Consider the following 17,043-nt stretch of genomic DNA (forward strand, 5'->3'; position numbering starts at 1 on the left):
TTTCAAAGTTTTTTTTTTAAATGCGGACAGTGAGCTTAAATCTCTGATGCTTGCTAGGAGGGCATTCCAAAGCTTTGGAGCTGCATGCTTGAAACTTCTGTCACCATACTTTACTGTTCGACTCCTCGGTACAACCAAAGACACCGGGCCATTTACCGAGCTTAAGTCTCTACGAGACTTGTACATGTCCAGCATATCGACAATGTACTTAGGAGATTCATTGTGCATGGCTTTGTATGTAAGTGTCAAGATTTTGAACTCAATGCAGTGCTGAACCGGAAGGCTGCCAATGCAACTCCTTCAAGACCGGCGTGATGTGTTCGTATCTTGGAGTCCTGGTTATGATGCGGGCCGCTGTCTTTTGTACACATTGAAGTTTTTGCGGTGAATCTTTGGAAATTCCATACAGCAGCGAGTTACAGTAGTCTGCTTTCGATGTAACCAGAGAGTTCAAAAGAGACTTGGTAGCATCAGCTGTGATGTACTGCCTGATGTGGCCAATTTGCCGAAGTTGTGCGTAACTAGCTCTACACAGAGTGTTAACATGCTGTGTCGTGACCATGTTTGAATCTATTCTATCACCGAGATTCTTCACACAAATTGATAGTTTAATCTTTCCCAATTTGCACAAGTACAAGCCTGTTTTCCTAAGTAACTGCCAACTTCCCCACATGAATCAGAGTTGGAGGACAAATGATGTCAGACACAATGTACTAGTATTTTACCAATTCGTCACGAAGAACATACGCCCCGCCCGAGGATCGAACTCACGACCCCGCGATCCGTAGATCTGTGCTCTCCCTATTGAGCTTAGCGGATGGACTGACTATGCATTTGAAGACAGATAACTGACTGTACATTGGATGTCATAGAACTAACTCTATATTGGAAGACAGATAACTGAACTGACTGTACATTGGAGGACAGATAACTGACTCTACATTGGTGAACAAATGACTGAATCTACATTAGAGGTCAGATCACTTACTCTACATTGGTACTGACTGCATTGGAGAACAGGTTACAGACATTGGAAGACAGATAACTGACTTTAAATTGGAAGACAATGAGTTGACTTTCACTGGAGGACAGCTAACTAAACCTACATCGGAGGACAAATAACTAACTCCACAATTCAGGACTGACAGAACAGACACCTCTTTGACTTGAGAAATCCTAGTTGGTAAGAAATGTACTGACTCCACATATGAGGAGGGACAACTGAGTCCACCTTGAAGGACAACAGATTCTGCAGTTGAGGACATAGGATACACCCTAACTGACAGTACAGACTCATATTTGATTTCAGACTTCCTAGCTGGTAGGAAGAACATTGGAGAACAGAAAACAGATCGTACATAGGAGGACAAATAACTGACTCTACATCGGAGGACAAGGAACAGACTGCTGTACGTTGGAGGACGGGTAACTTGACACTAAATTGGAGGACAGAGAACAGACTGTACATTGGAGGACAGATAAATGAATCTACATTGGAGGACAGAGGACATATTGTACATTGGAAGACATTGGAAGACAGAAAACAGACTTTACATTGAAGGACAGGTAAACGACTCTACATTGGACTGTATATTGCAGGATAGTTAATTGACTCTACATTGGAGGACAGAAGACAGACTGTACATTGAAGGACAGACAACCCATTCTACATTGTAGGACAGAGAATGGACTGTACATTGGCAAGCAAGACTCTTGTTTGATTTGAGAGATGATTCTGCTTGGTAGGATAAAAACTGACTCTACATTGGAGGGTAGGGGCTATCTTCTTCATTAGAGAACAGGTCAGAGACCACCAACTCAAAATAGTACAGGGAAATTTGCTACATTTTATATGTACTGAAAAAAGTTTTATTAAACGAATTTCTCCCGCCATGGCAAAGATGTAAAGAGAGAATCATTCTCGAAATCACTGTTCGTATATTTTGGCCGATATTTTGGTGGAACTAAAATAGTTCTTTAAAAGTGTGATTAGATATACATGTTTCGATTTATCGAAGGCCGTACACGCTATAATGTTATAATGGAAGTCTTTTGGAAAACAATTGGTGTTCTCTAACCAACAGATTATATACTCCTACTGACGGCATACTCGTCTTTGACTGAAGAGACCCTAGTTGTTAGGAAGAGGACTGACCCTATATTTAAACCGCGCCCTGAGAAAATCAACATAGTGCGTTTGCGACCAGCATGGATCCAGACCAGCCTGCGCATCCGCGCAGTCTGGTCAGGATCCATGCTGTTCGCTAACGGTTTCTCTAACTGCAATAGGCTTTGAAAGCGAACAGCATGGATCCTGACCAGACTGTGCGGATGCGCAGGCTGGTCTGGATCCATGCTGGTCGTAAACGCACTATGCTGGTTTTCTCATGGTGCGGCTCATTTGAGGATAGAGAACAAACTCGTCAACAGAGAACATTTAATACACAAATGTAGATCACTATATGGCGGTATCCCAATTTTCGTTAAATTTCGAGTCATTGCACATTAATAGCTTTACATGAAAATTAACATAAATACATGTATAGATCACTATAGCGCGGTGGCACACATCGTTTAATAACTGCAGAGTTATTGCCCTCAGTAGGCATTTTGATTTTGATTTCGGTCTCGGTACTTTAGCTGCGACGGAGTACTAGTTAAAAACACTCGTGCTTCGTTTTTATCTTCATAACGGAAATCTGTGGGAAGTATTTTGCCGGTCTTGGAGCAAGACACTCATTATCGTCTTCTGTCAACGCTATACAACCAAAGAATCTTTTGTTATAACATGTGTTTAATTCGGATATTTACAGATATCTCATGTTGAAAGTTAAAGTTAGCGGATAAATCGATGTCGTTCAGAGATCAGTTTCCGCGCAGTCTGGTCAGGATCCATGTTGTTCGCTAACGGTTTCTCTAACTACAATAGGCTTTGAAAGCGAACAGCATGGATCCTGACCAGACTGTGCGGATGCGCAGTCTGGTCTGGATCCATGCCGGTCGCAAACGCACTTTGCTGGTTTTCTCATGGTAAGGCTCATTTGAGGATAGAGAACAAACTCTTCAACAGAGAACATTTAATATACCCTAACCGAAAGGACATACTCTTCATTGAATGTGAAGAGATCTTATACTTCCCTTTTGAGGACAAACAGACATAATGTCAAGTAAGTTGTAGCTGTCCTTTGTTATTATTTTAGACGAATTTGGTATGACAGATTTGTTTTATTATCCCACGCCGAAGGTTGAGGGATATAGACTTGGTCCTGTCCGTCCGGCTGTTTATCTGTGCGTGCGCGCGCGCGTGCGTGCGTGCGTGTTGGACCGTCCGTTCGAAATCGAAAATGCTTATATCTACAGGGAGTTTTGTCTGTACCTAAGTAACCTTTTGATGGAATTTCATGAAGCTTTACACAAATGTAGATCACTATATGGCGGTAGCGCAATTTTCGTTAAATTCAGAGTCATTGCACATTAATAGCTTTACATGAAGTTAACACAATCACTAAAGCGCGGTGGCACACATCTTTCAATGACTGCAGAGTTATTGCCCTCAGTAGGCATTTTGTCAGCCTGGAGTACATTTTTATGTCGGTCTCGGTACCTTAGCTGCGACAGAGTAGTAGTTAAAAACATTCGTGATTCGTTTTAATGTCCATAACGGAAATCTGTGGGAAGTATTTTGCCGGTGTGGAGCAAGACACTCATTATTGTCTTTTGTCTACGTTATACAACCAAAGAATTTTTTGTTATAACGTTTGTTTAATTCGGATATTTACAGATATTTGATGTTGACAGTTAAAGTTTGCGGATAAATCGATGTCGTTCAGAGATCAGCTTCCGGAAATTTTTAGATATATTTGTTAAACACATACTAACATTTCTTATTTCAATGCTTGTTAATGGCTTAGCAAATATGAATGATATTTTAAGCGATAATATTTGTTCAGTTATGGTGGGTTTATTAAGAAAAGACGATGGTGACTTATTGATTAATTGTACTCTATAATTATACTTTATCACCGTTAAAAGTGCGGGTAAGTTGTTTGAAGAAAAATGAGAAATGAAACACCATGTCAATAAATTAACCTCACTAAATAGGTTTTAATGTTAGTTAAGTCCGTGAAAAATATCAACAAGATCCCGGATGGTGTAGAATGATATAAATACCCTCAAGGTCGACGCCAGTAGAACAATATAACAGGAAGTCGCAGGTTCGAGGACCGCTGAGGAAGTCTCAGCTATCAAAGGTTCTACAAAGTTTCGAGATGAAAAAGAGGGTGATATACATCTTATATAAAAATAGTACGTGAGAACGCACTGGGGACAAAGACTGCTTTTTATCATATGACAACATTAATTGTAATGACATTATGAAATAATACTGTCATTTACAAAAGTTCATTATTGAATAAACTTAATTTCAGGGGTTGTGGCTTTAAGTTTCGCAAGTTCCTCAATAATATATCAAAGAAGAAACAAACAAAATTCAGAAATATACATATTTCAATTAATGTTAAAGCTGCAATGGCTATGTAATCAATTGGTAAATTAAGACTTATTTTGTTAATTTTTTATGACCAGTGCAGAGCTAGAACAATATTAGTTAGTACACCGAAGTTTGAACACAAGCCTTCTTACATTTCAGGTGGACTCAATATTTTGCTACCAAAACATGTACTACGCCTTTAGGGAAACATAATCTTTTACAGGATTTTGAATACCGTTGTTTTTTTATTGTAAATTCGTCTACAGATGACAGTAAGGTGTCTTTATTGTTCAGTAAGCCAGTTAATATCTTAAATATCCATGACGCTCAGTATATAAAAAAAAACCTTACGCTTACTAAAATGCTTGCCGGTCGATAGTCGAATTTTGCTCAAGGTTCGAAGGTTGAGTATTTTACCTCATGACATTAGAAAAAAATCATTTTTGTTTTCTTCAAGTTTTGACTTTAGTCCAGCAAAACTTAGTGTTGAACTTTAGACCAGTCAATAACACAAACTATGGACCGGTTATTTATGTAAGGAATCATAGTATTACAGTAATAATTAAAACTGTTAGCATTATGATTATGTCTAAAACGTACACGAATTCTGCAGTAGAAATATCACACAATTTTGGACTTAAATAACAAATAAATACAATGGTACAGAAGCAGGGCGAACCAGACGAGAAGGCACTTCAAGCTGATAATGTGACTATTTAATATGAATAAAACTTTATTACGCAGGTTTGTCATGATAGTAAGTAGGCCTACGCAACACCAAACTCCCCTTCAGTTGAGTTTAGGGGAGAAAATCCAATAATCTTACATAAAGGCAACTAGATACTGGTTTTTGTCCTTAGAATAAGATTGAAACTAATGACATAGTACAATGTACTCTCCTATCAAGATTGTTCTTGAAAAATAGGCTATTTTCAAGCACAAGTTGTTCACATGCCGCATAATCATTTTATATCTCCATTATACCTGAAAGTGTCTAAATAACATGTTCTTTTATGATTTTATTCTTTGTGTTTGAAACAATGACCAGCTGTCTCAATAGGAATTTTGCGTTTATTGCGCTTTCGACCTCTGTGCCATAAAACTTCACTAAATATTATTACTCTGATTTGGACATTATTAAATGTTGACAATAAAAACTACAAAATGACCGCATGTCGGGTTATTTAGCACTAGCAATTACGAAAATATTTATAGTTTGATATAAAATCTGATTTTAACAAAGCTGAACATAAAATTAATAGTTTTTGTAACTTATCTATGCATGAGAAACTATTATTACAATTTTTTGGATTCAAAGATTGATTTTATTTTAAGTCGAAATTAACAAGAGATACATAAACACGTTACTTACGTATAAATTATGTTAATTATGTATATAACTTTATTTTTTATTTACCGAAAATGGGTCATGTGACGTCAAGAAATGAGGCAATGACAAGACATGCAATTAATTCATTTCTTTCCTATGGCTGGGTGATTACCTGACATGTCGTAAAACAATATGATGAATGAGACCAGGAGACAACGCTCGTTTATGTCTCCTTTACCGAATGTTTTTGATGTTTCTATTGTGAAATAGGCTAGTTTTTATGTGTGAAAATCTTAGAAAAGTTTAATAATCTAGTGTTAGTTTTTGTGTGATGTTTTCACTAAATAATTGGATTAATTCTTTGTGCTTCTGTCGCCGCCGGATTTCAGTATGAACAACTTTACAGCTTTTTAGGGTGTAGTTTTGGAACCATATATACTAAAATGAAGCTGCTAGTGATAGTTATAAGTATTTTTGGAATACAGCAAATTATAGGCGGATTTGTCAGGAATACGAGATATAAACGGTCATTTTTAGGGTCTGATCAACTGGACAGGAAAGGACGAAAATGTCACGACTTTTGTTCAATGATTCCCGAGCTGTGTCGGAATGGCGGTACGTGTGTAACGGACGAAAATACGTGTATAGGAAAATGTATATGTGCCCCGGGTTGGACGGGCCAATGGTGCCGTGATCCTTTTATAATTCCTGATTTTAGAGAAGATTTGATCAAAGAAAATGATGTAACTACTGCGAGTGATTTAAATGATATTGTAGAAAGTCCTCCGTCCGCTAAAGTTGCACGTGCAATGGAAAGCACGAGTCTTGTGGACGAATTACGCGATGGTATTTTGAAAGAACTCCGCGGTAGATTCTTTACACTAAGACCTTTGTTTTCCTCCACTAGTACTCCGTCGAAAAGAGCCATTGTTGGTTCGTCGGCGGCTGCGAATGAATCTATAGATCCTGATGACGATTTGGCAATGAGAAAGACCTGCGAGAAAAATTGCGTTAAAGGCGACTGCATAAAGATTAATGCTATTTATAAATGTAAACTGCGCGTGAACGCCACGGATAAAAGTATTCCAAAAGTTTGTGGCCCGGGCTTTGAGTGTGATCATGGTGTGTGCGACTTGGAAGCCCTGAAGACGAACTCGTATAATTGTATCTGTGAGAGTAATTATGTAGGTCAGTTCTGCACGTTGAAATGTCCCTATGACTGCGGCGAGCACGGGCATTGTGATATACACGTGGCTGACAATACATACAAATGCTTCTGTCAGTGGAACTACACGGGACTTAACTGTTCGGAGCTCGTGCCAGAAGATCCTGGTAAGTCTTTCATACATGTATATACATTACGTAAACCAGTGTGCCATTATGTTAGCAGTGACCAAGTTCACCAAATGAGAATGATCTGTGAATACTTTATTTCATAGAGATGTCCGTGAATGAAGTGTTAATTTCTTTCATGCAGTCTCCCATGTAAGGTTGTCAATCTTGACACACCCGCTTCTGAAACATGTAAAAATCGGCCTATATCATACTGGGGAAAATCTACCTATATTGTATCGAGGAAAATCGGCCTATATCATACCGCGAAGCTATACAGTTTACGTAAATTCTTCAGGTAATTTCTGAACACTTATTTGTGGCGCCTCTGGCAATTCCCGACTGCTTAACAAACGCGCACTTAAAATTCATTAGGTCAATCAATCCAAGCTGATAATCACGTTTCATCAGGTTTTCATTTAACGTCATCCGCCGTTTGAAACCGTTAGACGCACGTTCGACAGTTCTAACGTGACTCGTACAAAGTACTTCGTGGAAAGGTCAGGAATAACGACAACCACGCAAAGGAGAATTTTTGGACGTCTGAATTTTAGCTATTACATGTTGTTCTTTACCTTAAGAAGAGTGTGTCCTTTTGATACTTTTAGAACGTTGCAAATGTTTCTTTTAGCAGATGTGCCTCTTTAATTTCATCCGTTTGACGTCAACAAGTCTAAAAACAATATAGATCGTGTCCTTCTTTATTCTAACCGCAAAGATTTCAACGGCTTAAAAGCAATGTATTCAGAAGCTTAGAAACATAAACGTCCAACACGGCTTTACGCTTTATTATAACGGGATGGAAAATAGCTTATTAATATATATCCTATACAGAGAGGATAGTATCCTTGGTGGGTTTTTTTTGCCGAAGTTCAAGGACGAATTTAAGTAGGTGAATTTAATGAAGTTTGTATGAAGTGTGATATTTTACCTGTACATAGCTATTAGCAGGTGACAAAAGCAGTCTTGTTTTTATTTTTACTCGTGTTTTTCTTACGAACGTTCCAAATTTAAAGTCAATGTCATCTTTTATTATTCTCCGACATGAACCAGGCGTAACTTAGAAATGACAAAGTTAGCTTTGTTATGCTATTGTTCAACATACTGAGACTAATATTGATACGGCTGGTTCTCAGCTTGCTAATGCATTTGCAATCGTGCGCACAGAAAGCAAGGTAAAAACAGCATCCATGGGATCCTTTCGTAATACCCACTCGTCGTAACAGACCGGAACAAGTAACTTCATTTAATTGGAACTTGACAGATAAGACCATATTTTATGAGCTGTATCACGGTGTGAAAATAATGACCATCGAAATTCAAAGAAGAATGTTCCAAACTTATTGAAAGTACGGGTTCTTCTTTAGTAAAATAAAACGCTGTCGAACCAACTTATCATCTCGTATTCTGCACACAGCTAGAATAATAATTTGTAGTTTTAAGACACTGTCGTTAAATCGCTTTCCATATTTGAAATATGTTAAAATTTATATGTGTTTCACATATATTGATTTAAATTCATTTCCCGGATTTTATTCTGCTTGCTTCAAAAAAAAAAAACAAAGAAAAATATCAAACAGGGAATGCCACGCACCAAAAGCGCAGCCTCCTCAAAACGAACCCCCCCCCCCCCCCCCCCAGCACGCAAACGCGTGCACCACACACACACACTCAAAGCTTACACATCAGGACAAAACGAACAACACACACACACACACTCAAAGCCAACACATAAGGACAAGACGAATAATAAGCATACACACACGCGCGCACACAAAGTCAACACACAAGGACAAAACGAACAAACAAAGGAACACAGTGGGGCACCGCCTTGGAACGGTCAGTGGCAAAAACACCACTGGGGAGCTTAAACCGGTTTATGGTGCGCACCCAACCTCACTCTTACCCCCACCATGTTCAAAGACATGGGACAGTGTAAATAAAAGTAATCCCCTCCAAGTGAATCTCTAACACACGTAATGGAAACAAAAAGGCATGGCATGTAAAACACAAAAATGCTCGTGTATAAATATATAAAAAGCAAACCTTAAGAACCAAAAACGTATGTACTCAATGCCTTCTCAGAAGACAGAGCAACAAGAGAAACACCCTTAAGGGCCCGACGAAACAGGCCAGAAGACAAATATCAAAACAGTTCAGTCCTGGTAGGTTTTAAAAACTGCTCATCATAGAGTCCTCCCCCTCTTCCGTCAGACGCAATCAAAGAGGGAAGCGTAGTGTCCAACTGTAAACGGGTTGAACACTAAACATGCAGTATGTCTCAAAACAGTTGGGTCGTAACCTCTTTTAATAAAACGTTTGATAATCTTTCCAAATACATTTGGAAAATTACCATGACCCAAGATCTTACGAAGTTTGTAAACCACATCCCCATAAAAAACGGGTTTAGAAATACCTTCTCGCAGAAGTGTCTTTAAATTACTATTGAATTTTAAAACTAAATCAGAATTACGATAATAAAATTTAGTAAAATATTTACGCAATTTGTAATAACGGTAGCCTTGCTGAAGAAGTTTACTTGTAATATGTTGATTACGTTCATTGAAATGCTTGACATCAAACCGCATATTGGAAACCAGTCATAATCGTTTTAAATGTATAAAAATGTTGAAAAATTCTAAAATATATATTCATATCATGAAAAGACTGAAGGCAGTTATATATACATATACCTTCAACGTTGTAGTGAATTATCTGAAGTAGAATAAACGTAGCTTTTTTTTTTCTTGACAAAGTTAAATAAAATTGATAAACGGATTAATTGTTTTCCATTGAAATTGTTCTACATGGTCAAATTTGTTACCTCTAGATTCGTAAGGAAATCTGTTTCTGGGTTTGAAACCATCTTAGCTTTAAGTTGAAATGAATAAGCTCGGAGCCAAAATTGCCGCTAGGCCTTTTATGATTTTATAGGTATTTAGGCGGAAATATCTGGATTCTTTTAATTGTATAATCAAGATTATTTCTTAAACAGAACTGAATGCTCTCCAGCTAGCGTGGACTTGTTAAAATAGGTGGGGTTGAGCCATAGTTGACAGACAGACAGAAAGACAGACAATATGTCATCTTCTGTAATAGTTTACTGAATGTCTGAACAGGGTACACTTTGATTTTTTCTCTCCTTTTATTAAAATTTAATTCATTGAATTAATTTTGAAAGGTTAATTTATGATAATGGACATACTTATTATATGTGTCGGATCTTAAGTGTATACAATTGTCATTTTTGTTATACTCTTAAGGATACCTGTGTGCGCGCTACATGTATACGTGCTACTTTCAACACACGTACATGTTGCATTGTTTGTCCTGTAGTGCACACACGTTCATTCTTAGTATTTAAATATTATAAACTATTAAAGGACTTATGGGAGTTTTTCTTGAATGTTACCGCACATCCAACATAAAAAATTTACTTGTTTTCCTTAGATGTATGTGATATATGCATTTCCATTTTATTCAGTAAGAAAGTATATTAAATTACCAATGCGCATGTACATTATATTGCATGTATATTTGAGTAATATAAAACTAGGGAAATGATCAATTTATCTTTTTTGTCAAGAGGAAAAACAGACAGCAATGTATGTTATGTCAAATGTCATGCATATGTAGGCGGACGTTACAGAGAGTTCGTTTTCTATTTATAACTTTACGAGTACATCACAAATCATATGTTATTATTTCATTTTGAATAAGTGTATGTTTTTAGTGACACGAAAAACTAAGTTAAGTTTGGTTCAAACCAAATAACACAGAAGTTGCATAAATGAAACAGAATGATCAATGTCGACTCAATTTTAAAACGATATAAAGTCCGTACACACGTGTCAATACACCATTTATCCATGTTTTCTTTACGCGCAGAACAAACATTTGGAACGAGCGAATTGGCACTTGAAAATAAACTGCTGTTCACTCCGTGTCTAATAAAGTATACATCCCTCAAAGAAAAAATATTTTGAGGTAAACAGTATGGTACAGATATCCATGAAAATTAATTTGATTAAAGAGAACTGAGTATTTAATATGTAGTTAAAATCCACCTAATATATAATGAAACGTTGGAGTGTAAATCTTGTGAACTGATGGAGCTAAACCTGAATGTTGTTTTCTCTAGGCGATATGTATTTCTGAGTGGGTGATTCAAAAATACTTCAAGCTTTCTCAATGAATGATCTCTAATATTAATTACTCGTCAACCCATGTGAACAGACCATTATGTATAACATGTAATTCAAAAGGAAATTAAAACTTAGATTGATTTGAACCTATTAACAATTTATAAAAATTGGCTGCTTTGGTGTTTTATGACCTTTTTATACAAAGTATGAACAGATTGAGCTAATGTATCACTGCGCTTAAAAAATTCAAATGAGGAATTTATGTTCATAGATGGGACTTTTAATTAACAACTTGAAATAAATACACATACACTGAGATTTACTAAAAATAGTTCATCATAAATGATGAGTATTTCGTACCATATTTTTGGCACACGTTGTGTTCTTTCCAGATGGTTCTGTTTATTGATAAAATTTTAATGGGCACGAACGTTGGTTAAATGTGCTTGGTCATAGTTAATCTGAGTTGGAAAAGCGGATCTATAAATACTTGCAAAACGTCTACAAATATAGAATGTGTCCATCGAAGCAATATTAAATGTAGACTAGCCACTAGACTTATAATAACTGTATTTCTATATTTTTTTCCTTTTTTAAATTCAATTTCATAGAGACAAAAGCCAGTCTATTTTAGAGATTTTCACACAGGACTGATGTTGAAATTATCAGTCTAGTACAATCCGAAATGTTCTCAGAGAGATGACTGGCACCTATGGCTATTAGATTACCCATGGATAATTTGGTACATCATGCTAGTGGTCAAGTGTTATGCTGCTGATCATAAATCTGTTTACCTAACTGATTTTTAATGGTGATAACTGAAGTACCATTCTCATCTAGAATAAACCATTTTGCTACTTTTGAAATCTTGATGTGTCATCTTGCAAATATATTTATTAACAATAATATGTTAATTTTATTTAAAGGATTATTCTAATCAGTAAAATTCTGATACTAAAGAATGGATTTTAAAAGTTTATGTCATTGTCAAAAGCACATTTTAATTAAAAGATATGTTCAATGAGTTCAAGTTTATTCAAAGATAAAGAAATTGCTTTGTATAATATGTGGCAAAAAAGAAGATTATGATTGCTACCATATAAAACTTTTTAAAGGTGTTAATAAAACCGAGACTTATTGTCCCACTGGAAAGCCAGTAGATATAGACAAAATTATGAGAAAGCTATACCAAAATTAAAAGAAACACAAGTGTCAGCAAAAATGATTTCTATTCAGTGACCAAGCACCATACTGCAGTCACTGCAGCACTAAACAAAAAAGACCTTTTATTTTCTTAACAAAGATTGACAAATAACAAAACTATTGAAGGTCGTTGCATATATAGGAGGCTGGTGCACCATTCTTATTGCCAGATATCTAATTCTAATCGCTAAATACAATATTCTTGCTCTCATAATATGCAAAAATTTCAAATATCTAATGTTTATAATGCTGAAAGATAATGCTAATTGTCCATTGATTTTATGAAATAAAGATCTGCATCATGTTTCATGTGTCTGATTTGAAGCATGTTCTACCATGTCATGCCAGCATCGGACAATGCATGTTAGCATTCAGCTTTGTATGGTGCGCCATGCTAATATATTGCTGAATGTCAATTTTAATGCTAAATGCCAATAACCTTATGCTAAATACATATTATTTAATGCTAAATGCCATTTTTTATTAAATTATTTGTCATTTAGCATGACGCACTGTCCTTCCACAGTATTGATTTGCCATCGCATTTGACAATTATGACTCAATGTTTAAGATTTAGCATTTGGCATTAAATATTTTGCATTTGGCATGTGGCATTTTTCAAATGAAAGGGCGGAGTTATAATGTTAACTTCCTAATGCTTATTTTATGCGAAATATCAAATGCTTACTTGTGTTTAAAGTATTAAACATTTTTGATGTTAAAATGAGGTATTGGGTAAATTGAACAAGCCTTCCATGAATAAAAACTATACTATTATCAACTACATAGCAAATGAAGTGGTCTAATAAGATATGATAACCAGCGCTTAAAATTTCAAATAAAATTACTTTATAGTATACATAAGATTTTCAACCATCTCCAGTCCTCTCTACACTGCGATTAATTGAACAAATGCATGTACCTTATAAGAGATATGTAACTAAATGTTAATATGTAGAGTTACCTTTTCAACACCAAAACACTTTGAAACCACATGTCTCTATTTAACATTATATTTTTCACAAATCAATTAATTTTTATTTTAAAACATTTGGCTCTGTAATATTTACTAAAGATTATACTAGTATGGGGTTTTCTTGATTTGTAAAGCATTAGATAACTAACTGGAGTTAACTGAAGAATATAGTAATAAGTATGCAACATGCGAAATTTGCACAAATAAGAAACATACAAGAATTATAAGCTTAAATGTATTTCTAACTTTGAGATGTTTCTATCTTCTGCAGAAATACCAATTTTGATGTGAAAAATGTGCTTTCATGTATTTACATACAGATTTTTAAAGCTAAAAATTCCCTTCAGAAAAGCCATAGACCTTCTTACTAACATAATACAGGATAACAAGAAATGAAAGCATTCTGTCCGAATATTCTCAGAGCAAGATTGCAGAATTATGTGTCTGTACTTGTGTTTCACTGTCCTTCAAATACAACACTTCAATCAGCCCCTGAACCTGGATATTCATTAATGCACCAAGAGGTGATACCACTATATTATATGTGCATTCCGTCTATTGAAGTTCAAGGTTTTAACACAAATATCGCAAAAGCTAACTTTTTCTGCAACCAGTCCGGGTTGCAAGTACAAATACAGAGAAATGAAAATTCATTTCTTACAAAATTTCAACTCAGCTGACCCCTGCGGTTGTAAATCCCAGCTACCCAGATGGTCTCAATAAATTGCATAAACATGTGGCAGTAAACCACTGATCTCTATCAGTTAGGCTGTGGTCATTTCTTGACATTGATTGATAACAAACCTAAAAAGAGGTTTGTGAATTTTCGGATTGTACTAGACTATGATATTGGACATAGGATATAGACTGGCTCAGTTCACTACATTCAATCATAAAAATGTAAAAAGATATATCATAGTCTAGGAGCTAGTCTATATTAAATGGTGTAAGAAAAGTTCGTTCCAACTGAAAATGTCAAGCAGCATAGCAACAGCATAGAACGTAAATTAATGTTGATATGTTGACATATTGCTACTACTTACAGAAATTTGGTAAATTTTCGAAGTTCGTTTTAGAGAAAAAAAATCTATTTTATACACTATATTCAGAAAAAATAACGAATATTACTTCTTTAATTGATTCTAATACCAACAGTGTTTGTTCAACAACTGTAATGTAAAGCAAAATAAATGTCTTCTATATACAGTGTGAAATACTTGTCATACAATATTTTACAACAGTAGTCTTTATTCTCCCCGTACTTGGTCTCAGTGTTGTTATATTTTCTGTTCTATTGGACTCATAAAGCACACTCATTTTTACTGTAATAGAGTTCCGCTTTAGCCGGTGCTATGGGGCGTTAGGGGTGTTTGCACATTTCATTACCTCAATCAAACCGAGTCTGCTATTCTATTACGTTGCTTTGCTGCGTTTTATGCTATCCATCGAGTGTACCTTTGTTAAGACGAGTACGTTTTTGTTGAGGGTGACAAGCAGACGGTATGCCATGTTGTAGAAAGATTTACTGAACGTTTCTACGGGGTACACCTTGATTATTTTTCTCTCCCGTTATTGAAATTTTATTCATATTAGATTAATTTGAAAGGTTAATTTATGATAATGGACACACTTATTATGCGTGTTAGATCGTAAGTGTATACCGTGAATTGTCATTTTTATTATACTCTAAAGAATACCTATCTGCGCGTTACATGTATGTGTTACTATCACCACATGTACATGTTGTTTTATTGTTTGTCATATAGTGAACACACACAAACCTCATTCTTGGTACTAACACATTATAAACTATTAAAATACTTAGGTAAATTTGTTCTTGAATGTTACCGCACATTCAACATGAACACTTTACTTGTTGTCTTCAGATGTAAGAACAGTAGATGCATTTCCATTTTTATTTTCTGTAAGAAAGGATATTTCAATGCGCATATGCACATTATATCATATTAAAGTAATATAAAACTAGGGAAATGATCAGATTGTCTCTTTTTGTCAAGAGGAGAAACAGACAGCAATATCTGTTATGTCAAATGTCATGCATACGTAGGCGGACGTCATAGATAGTGAGCTTTTTTTATTTATCATTTTACGTGTAAATCACAAATCAATTGTTATTTTGAGTGGAAGTGTATGCCCTTAGTGACATAGAAAACTATGTTAAGTTTTGTTAAAACCAAATTACACAAGAGTTGCATAATTGAAATTGAATGATTAATGTCAAATCGGTTTTGAAATGGTGTAAAGTCTGTACACATGTGTCAATAAAACTTTTTCTACGTATTTATTTACACCTATGTGATAAAAAACAGACGGAACGCTCGAATCGACACTTGAAATTAAACAACAGCTGTTCACTCCGTGTCTAATAAAGTATACATCCCTCATAGAACAAATTTCAAAATATAATAATCTGAGGTAAACAATATGGTGCAGATATCCTTACAAATTATTTGAATATTTCATATGTACTATTTCAGTCTGAAAATCCATCCAATATAATATAACGTTGGAGTGGAGATCCTGTGAACTGTTGGAGCTAAACCTGAGTGTTGTTTCCTCTAGGCTATATGTATTTCTACGCAGGTGATTCAAAAATACCTCAAGCTTTCTTCATGGATGATCTCGTATTATTAATAACTCGTAAACCAATGTGAACAGACTATTATATATAACATGTAATTCAAAGGGAAATTATAACTTAGGATTGTAATCATATAAGATGCTGATATTTTGACATATTGTTGCTAAAGAAAAATTTTTAAATTTAATATTATTGAGAAAAATTGATTTATTCTGAATACTATATTCAGAAAAAAAATAACTTCCAAAAACTAAAAAACATTACTTCTTTAACTGATTCTAACACCACCATCTTTAGTCAAATCTTATGTGTTTGTACAACACTGTAGTAATTAGATCTACCTGTGTGTCCACAGTCTGTAACCAGGCACTTTCTGTCCGGGGTACGTGCGAATGAGGCTGTTCTACGGCATAGAAGCTCGGAGAACCTCTAGAAGATGCTGTTCAATATGGCGGAGCGGAATGGAATGTCTATCTGCCGTTTCTTGGTACCGTACCGTATCCGTACGTTCGTACCACAATACAAACGCATCAACTGTAACGAACAAAAAAAACTTCTAAATACGGTGCAACATATTTGTTTTCTTTAGTCTACAAATTTTAAAAGCCCCATAAAATTTCGTGACCAAAATGCAATGTTCAACAACGCTGTATGTCATTCATTTATCATCAAACGCCCAAAATATGATCTTAAGTACATACTCTGGACCTTTCGTAGTTTCTGTTACATCTCAATGAAATAATACAGCTGTTTACTTAAAGTTACATAATATATATTATATTATATCGTCTGAGTTTCGCACCTGATGTTTCATTTAGCACGTTTTTCAAAATTGTTTTATTCAAAAAGCGTCTAACAGGGCTAAGCGTTTTGATAGAAACTATCGTTATATTCAAAAAGCGTCTAACAGGGCTAAGCGTTTTGATAAAAACTGTATTTCCATTTTTCCGCACTGACTGGAAAAAA

At 35.4% G+C, this 17,043-nt stretch overlaps 1 protein-coding gene across 1 annotated transcript in view; it reads left to right on the top strand.

The window, feature by feature from the left end:
• The first annotated feature begins 5,918 nt into the window (after positions 1-5,918).
• The window catches only part of LOC123523822 (uncharacterized), a 33,058-nt gene continuing 21,933 nt past the window's right edge, over positions 5,919-17,043 (top strand). Inside the window, exon 1 of the mRNA XM_045301529.2 lies at positions 5,919-7,151. Within this exon, the coding sequence (XP_045157464.2) occupies positions 6,263-7,151 (889 nt within the window). The 5' untranslated portion in view covers positions 5,919-6,262. The remainder of the gene's footprint in view (positions 7,152-17,043) is intronic.

Source organism: Mercenaria mercenaria, chromosome 3 (assembly GCF_021730395.1).
Source record: "Mercenaria mercenaria strain notata chromosome 3, MADL_Memer_1, whole genome shotgun sequence".
Lineage (NCBI taxonomy): Eukaryota > Metazoa > Mollusca > Bivalvia > Venerida > Veneridae > Mercenaria > Mercenaria mercenaria.